We start from the raw sequence: 7,058 nt of genomic DNA on the forward strand, positions 1-7,058 counted from the left end.
TTACCTTTATGCTGTCTTATTTACTATACTTAGTGATGCATGTGCTGTGATATCCAGCCATCTGACTTCTCAACCATCCAGGTGACAGTGGGCATAAGAGTCGTCAGTCAATCACAGGACTGATGCATAGAGATGGACAATCATTCTCATTAATTAATACAGATTAATTAATGTCCTGTTGTTATTAGGGCTGGGCCATATCATACCGTTCACGGTAATACGGTATAATGTTGGGCAACGATAAGAAAATGAAATATCGCGATAGATTATGGGTAAAACGCACATGCACAGTGCCTTTGTTTTCATACGCACATGGCAGAAAAAGCATGGCGGCGACGGAGAATGAGGGACGAAAGCGGGTCGTTGAATGAAACGGATGAACCAGAATTGTTTTGTAAAAATGCTGCAACTTCAGTGGTGTGGAACTGGTTTAGCTTACGTCCGTCAGATACACAACAAAGCACTATTTTTGGTAGCGCATGCTAGCGGGCCGTCGTTATTACCGTGTTTTTTGGAAAATACGGCACACTTAAAATCAATCCTTTGATTTTTCTGAAAATCGACAGTGCCCCTTATAATCCCGTGTGTCTTATGTATGAATTCTGGTTGTGTTTCCTGACCTCGAAACGATTTTATGTTTACACGGCGCTCGAAAATCTGTCAAATGTTTTAGTACGACTTTTCTAAGCTATGAACCCGCACCGCTTGATGGATTGTTGGAGCATTACGGCTATCGTAGGCAGGAGCCTCGTGGAGTGATACGTACTGTGCTTCAGCATAATATTACTGTATTGTGTGTGTATAACCTCTTTTTAAGTTTTGTGGATATTATACATGGTTATGCTGAGGATATGTCGGCCAATTTCCACTGGAAATGCCTTTTGGTTAAACTGTCAGCGAGGAATTTGCACTGTAAAATTTTTATATAACTTTAATGCACATAAAAACAGCTGCTTGTTTAAGTGAAAATACATAGTTTTTTTTTTTTTGCACTAATAAAGTTGTGGAGATGCAAAGTATTTTGTCTAGAGTCAGTTATATTGTCAGTTATATCATTATCGCAAATTTTCAAATGTATATCGTGATAAATATTTTTGGTCATATTGCCCTGCTCTAGTTGTTATTGTAAAGCTGATAAAAGATTGAGGATTTATCTTACTGATAACTGTGTCATCTCTCTCAGGTATCAAGATCCCAGAGAACTGCGTTCCTCGCGTACGGGACGAGCTGCTGCAGATGGATGACGAGGTGAAGAAGAGGCGAAAAGAGAAAGAGCAGGCTGCTGAGAATGAGCGCAAGCGCAAGCTTGAGTACCTGCAGGGGCACAGACAGCTCGTGGAAAATCTAACCAACCACAAAACCATGCATACTCAGTCCCTCACTCAGCCTTTTGACCCAAGATTCCCACTCCAACACAGAATGCACCCCCAAGTCCAGCCCACCTTACCACACCTCAGTTCAGCCCTCTTGGCCTTACCGATAAATTCTAGCCAAACCCAGCAAAGGACCCATAACAGCTGGTCCAACAATCCGAGTTCCTTCTCCAACACCAACCAGAGCTCTCTGAACAGCTCAGTTAGCCTCAATCTCTCACCGTTTTACTCACCCGCCTACATGAACACTTTTCAACAAACGAAGAACCTGCCTCCTTCACTCCATCAGACCAAGCAGCCTTCCAGTTTGTCTTCCAAAAGTCCTTTCGACGATATCTTAGACCTTACCATGAGCTCTCCATCTCCCTCTCCAGACACCACAGAGGGCGGACTCAATCTGGACACTCTGACAAGCAACTCTACAGCGTTTGCAGAGGATTTTAATCTAGAGTCTCTCATCTCTCAGACTGCACCAAACGTCCAGCATGCTGCGCAAGTACAGCTGCCTCTCATGCTGCAGCAGCCTCTTCAGGCCTCGCAGCAGCAACAGCAGCAGCAGAACCACAACTTGCTGGCCAATAACCACCATGACTTATTAGATTATTTTGACATATCCCTTTCCCCTCAGATAGCCACACAGAAAGCCAGCCCTTCGTCTTCTACCTCCTCCTGCTCTTCCTCCACGTCCTCCACGTCTTCTGTGTCAAACAACATGGGTTCTCTCTTCTCCAACCCGTCGCCCAACTCTTTGTTTTCCAGCTCTTCCTCTCACTTCCCCCCAGCCTATCTCCTCGCTTCATCAGACTCTGGTCCCTTACCCAACGGCAACTGCAGCTCCGGCGCTCTTGACGTCCGCGAGGCTTTGAACAGCATGCTACAGGCCGGACCGGACCGCAAATCTGTCATTCAGTACAGGCCGCAAGAGTGAGAGCTCATCGGGCTCATCTGGACTTTATCTTTAGTTTTTTTCTTGTTGTTTTGTTTTTGTTATGTCTCTTAGAGCAGATGGTGTCTTGTTTGCTGCTGTCTTTGATCGCAACCTTGGACCTACTCCCTCTCCCCTCAGGGCCTATAGTCAAGTCACTGCCTGTCCTGCGTTGGGCTCACCCTTCTCTTTATCCATGTGTAGCGTTCACTTGCTTTAGGCTGTTGAGGTAACGACGGGCTCGATCAATATTCGATTTCTGCACCAAAGTGTGTCCTCCACGGTAAAAGGCAGCTGTTTAAAAATAAAAGGAGATGGGGGGGGGGGGGAGGAGGGGGAAAAAGAGGACGGGATAACTTTATTTTATCGAACATACGAGCTGTTGAGGTGCGGAAATCTCTAATAAACCTCCTGCTGCTGATTTTTCTCGAGGTATGATTGGTGAGTTGCTGGAAGCTCTAAATGCCTTTCACTAGTTAAAACCGCATCTTTAAACTTTGCTTTACTGTTACTACATTCACGGCTGTATGCAAGGCTTTGGTTTGAGTGAAACACGAGGTAGTCGAACTGGAAGACGCATGAAATCTTTTAGCTGATTAGCCATGAAATGCCTCAGATTTCCTTTTTTTTTTCCTTTCCCTTCTACGCACTCCCTCCTGTTTGTCTCCCTGCTTGTATGAACACTAGTGTGAGGAAAAAAGGGAGAGGATGAGCAGCCTGCTGTTGCAAACAGTGCCTTTGGAAAAAGTCTTTAAATGCAGTCTTTAAAATCCATGTAGCCTAATGTATAGATTTGTACTCTTGAGCGTTGGTTTCGATTTTAATTTAATACGGTGTATTTGTATGAAACTTTTGGGGCCCATGGTGAGTCAGGCAGTCGTCGTTTGTGTTACACTATGCTGGTGTTGGGTTTCAGGAAGGCGCCTCCTTTGAGCCTGCATGTGCTTGTGTGATTGTCTGTGTAGCTGTCCACAAACGTTTATCTACACCCCTTTCTCCCCTTTTAATTTCACTTGACGCCCATTTTTGTTTTGGAAATCCTCAGGAAAATCTTGTGTATTTTTTTTTTTTTATCTTTCTGTGTGGATGTGTCATTTTTTGACCAACACTGATACCCGAACCTGTTCACGGTCTCTAATTCTAAAGGATCACAAAGAATTTCTATTGTTCTGAAAAGAAAGCGCCCCCGTCTCTTTGCTAGTATCAGAGTAATTTATTGTTTCCTCTTGAGCACTGTTTTTCACATGAATTCAACCTATACTAAAAAATAAAACATCCAGTTTCCATTTGAGGCTCTAGAAAGCTTTTGAAAGATGCGTGTACATGTGTATGATAGTACATATTTAAAAACCTGTGAGGTCTGGCCATGTTTGTGTGATGCACTGTAGTTGGTTTGGGACAAAATGCGCAGAGGAGTTAAAGCGATCAAAAAGCAATAAAAACCATGTTATATGTTCGTTATGAAACAAACGCTTCAGTACTGTTTACGCTCAACAGGCAAAGCTTTTTGGTTACCTTTGCATGGTGTGAATCGTCTTTATTTCTATTATGCTTTGAAATATTTTAGTTAAATACATTTTAAATTCATTGTTATTAAAAAAAAAAGTTATTTGTTATTTATATTTAAGGGATATTTAGATTTTAGATACATTATCTTGCTTATTGTAATAGTTAAGGACATGTTTGGTCAGGGAAGTTACTCATTTTCAAGATTGCTATAAAACAAATTCTATTATTACCTGCCACCAAATAACATTGCACTGTTCTACTGCTGTACAGCGTCTGGATTTATTTCTGCTCGTTTTACTTTTGCTTTTCTCAAACGCAATTGTTTCTCCCACTCGTAGAGCTTTTTTTTCTCTTGTCAGGCCTTCAGTTTGCAGAGAGATACCAAAGTATTCCACAGGCACCCCTAAAGTTACTGGCTCTAAGATATCAGACATTTATCAATCTCAGGAAGAAACCTACAGGAGGCGTAACGTCAGGGCGTTAGCAGAAATATATCAGTTCCCCTTTTAAGGATGATGAAACTAATGAGTATTTGTGCTATTTTTTCTTAACTCTGTGCTGTGACTCTTGCTGTATTTATGTTTTAGACTTAATGTGATGGGTTTGTTGTTTGTCCTTGTGAAAATGTCAGTGGTTCTAAATATTTATGCCTTCTTAGGGCAAAGATCAAAGGCTGTTTCTTTTAAGAAACATTATTTTTCTGTGGACAGTTTTGTTTTTTTCTTCGAACCATGTTAACGCTGACCCGTTCTCCCGTCGACTCACACCTGGGTTATATTAAAACGTGCAATTAATCTGTCCAAGCCTTCGCCCCTCCCTGCTTCTGTGTTTAGGGTTTAGGATGACTGATTCGTTGTTTTTTTCTGTGTGCAGAATAATACTGCAGCTACCCTTCGTTTCACTTTTAATAATATTCGTCAGGCACATTCCCAGACACCAGTCTGCAAACGTTTTGCCTTTGATTTTGTTTTTATAGTCACGGAAATAAAGCTTTATGCATTTGAGGGATATGGACAGCAGTTTTTAGGAAAGAAAATTCTTCATTCGTTTAGTTAGGCCTGTAATCATTTTTATCATTTTGCACTAAGAATGGCATAATCAAGTTACTGTTCTCCTGTTGGTTTTGATTGAGCGTCGCACGCTTGATGTATTTCTGTTCTTCAGTGGATTGCTCTGTGTATACTTTAACCATCTTTCTTGTTTCTCCCACCAGTTGCATATATATAAATGTTATCACCTTCAAATAATTTATTGCTAACAAAACACAAAATGAAACAAAAAAAACATGCTACTGATTGTATGTATTTTTAAACAAAGCCTATTTTTCCTGTAAAAACAAAACTGTGTTCAGCACTTTTATTCTGGGTTGTGCTTTTGTTTTCTATATATTTATAATTTAGATCCAAATGTATATATTGTAAAATTTGTGCCTTTCAACTAATTCTTAAAAAAAATAAAAGTTTTCTACTTATTAAAGGAAGGACGATATAAAATTGCGGTCTTTGAAAACAGATTAAAAACTTGAAGATTGCTCAAACTGAGTGTCGTGTGTTCATTCTGTCTGTCGCCCGCGGGCTTGTTGTACAGTTTTTGCGCGGCATTGCTCCCCATTTTAAAAACATGGAGCTAAAAAAGGGAGCAGATTAACTCTGCAAATGTTTGTGTTCAGCAGGGGACCCCCCCCCCCCCTTTTTTTTCACTAAATATTAATATGATATTTTCTGCCAGTGGTGTGCAGCGGTATCATCAAACACGAGAATAATCGGATAAATGAATCACAACACACCAGATAACAGAGCCTCTGTGTAAACGCACCTGGTATTTCTTTCTGGGGAGAAATAGAGCACACTGTCTACTTTAAGCACCTTCTAATAAAACACATTTGTTGCCACGGGGAGGGCTGGTCTTAAAATGTGCAGGCCAAGGTTGCAATAATAGACTAAACTACAACTGGGGAAAGTGTATTATTGAAATCTTGCTCTGAAAGAATTGAAGGAAACGCTTGATCATCACAGTATCCTGCAAACTCAGCCCAACAGTGGGCAGTTTAGTTTCAGTCATTCAGTGTGTTTGATCAAACTTTCAAAACGAGCAGCATTTTGTATTTGTTTTTAATTATTTATTCCTACACAGCTTTCATAAAAACATTGATCATATTTTAAAAAGCAGCACCTTCTGGACTTTTCCAATGCTTCCCCTGACAAAGGTCGATATTGTAACGAGAAACAACTGAAATAGAAAATTTCTAAAGAAGAAAAACTAAACTGAAACGAGCAATCACACCCTGGAAAGCAACTGAAACTCGATGGAACTCAAAAGAAAGACTCGAAACCAAAAGTAAATTTGAATGACACATAAAGATTCAGAATCTTTTGTCAAATTTATGCTTCGTGTAAAAACAAAATCGCGTTTCGCACATCCACCAGTCAGCAGTGTTAATACTATAAACACAAAAATCACAAATGCGGTCAAATACAGGTGATTACATAAAAGATGGCTAACTGGAGCTTATGAGCAGGGGCCCAAACATCAAAAAATTTATAAAGCAAATACATATAATTCCCAACAGACACTTCCACACTAACCTATCATTAAATATCCCACAATTACCCCAGGAATCCTAACATAACAATAACACTGATCCAATGCAGCACATAGACGTCACACTATAAACCTCATATAGAGAGTTGCAAGTTTTGAAACATCTTTGCCATACAGGGTTCAAAATACTTGAGTACTTTTTAAACCTAACTAAAGAAGATACACTAAAAGGAAATAAGTGTTTGAAAAAAACTACACAAAACAGGACTTCTCAGGTTTCACAGTCGAGTAGTCCTTCATTGATACTTTTGCATCTCTGCCCAGACCGAAGAAGCCATGAGAGCGGTGAGTGGAGTCCTTTAAACTCGTGGTTCAGCTGAAGATGTAGCAGCGAGGCACCGATGATCTCTTCTCGGTTCAGTTCAGGCCTTTCCCCTGTTAGTAAGTAGGAACGCTCCCAGCTGGGCCTGTGTCCATATATTCATGGCTGGGATGGAGAAGGCCACCAGCTCCACCTGAGAGCCACAGATGGTCATTTGGAACCAGACCTCCTGAAGTCAGCTTTCTTGGTGTTATCGGTGTCTAGGGCCACACCTGGGTGTCAGCTGCTCCATCTCTTTTCAGTGAGCTTACATCTGCGGTATCTTTGGAAAACTTTATGATGTCATTAGTACTGACAGTATCAGAGCAGTCACATGTGAGTGCAGACA

At 40.8% G+C, this 7,058-nt stretch overlaps 1 protein-coding gene across 7 annotated transcripts in view; it reads left to right on the forward strand.

The window, feature by feature from the left end:
* Positions 1-5,344, forward strand: part of sbno2b (strawberry notch homolog 2b) — a 66,843-nt gene extending 61,499 nt beyond the window's left edge. For all 7 annotated transcript variants that reach the window (XM_082523070.1, XM_082523073.1, XM_082523074.1 and 4 more), the window contains one exon: positions 1,184-5,344. In XM_082523070.1, the coding sequence (XP_082379196.1) occupies positions 1,184-2,301 (1,118 nt within the window). In that variant the 3' untranslated portion in view covers positions 2,302-5,344. The remainder of the gene's footprint in view (positions 1-1,183) is intronic.
* The last annotated feature ends 1,714 nt before the right edge of the window (positions 5,345-7,058 follow it).

This window comes from Aulonocara stuartgranti (genome assembly GCF_965226115.1).
Source record: "Aulonocara stuartgranti genome assembly, chromosome: 23".
Taxonomy (NCBI): domain Eukaryota; kingdom Metazoa; phylum Chordata; class Actinopteri; order Cichliformes; family Cichlidae; genus Aulonocara; species Aulonocara stuartgranti.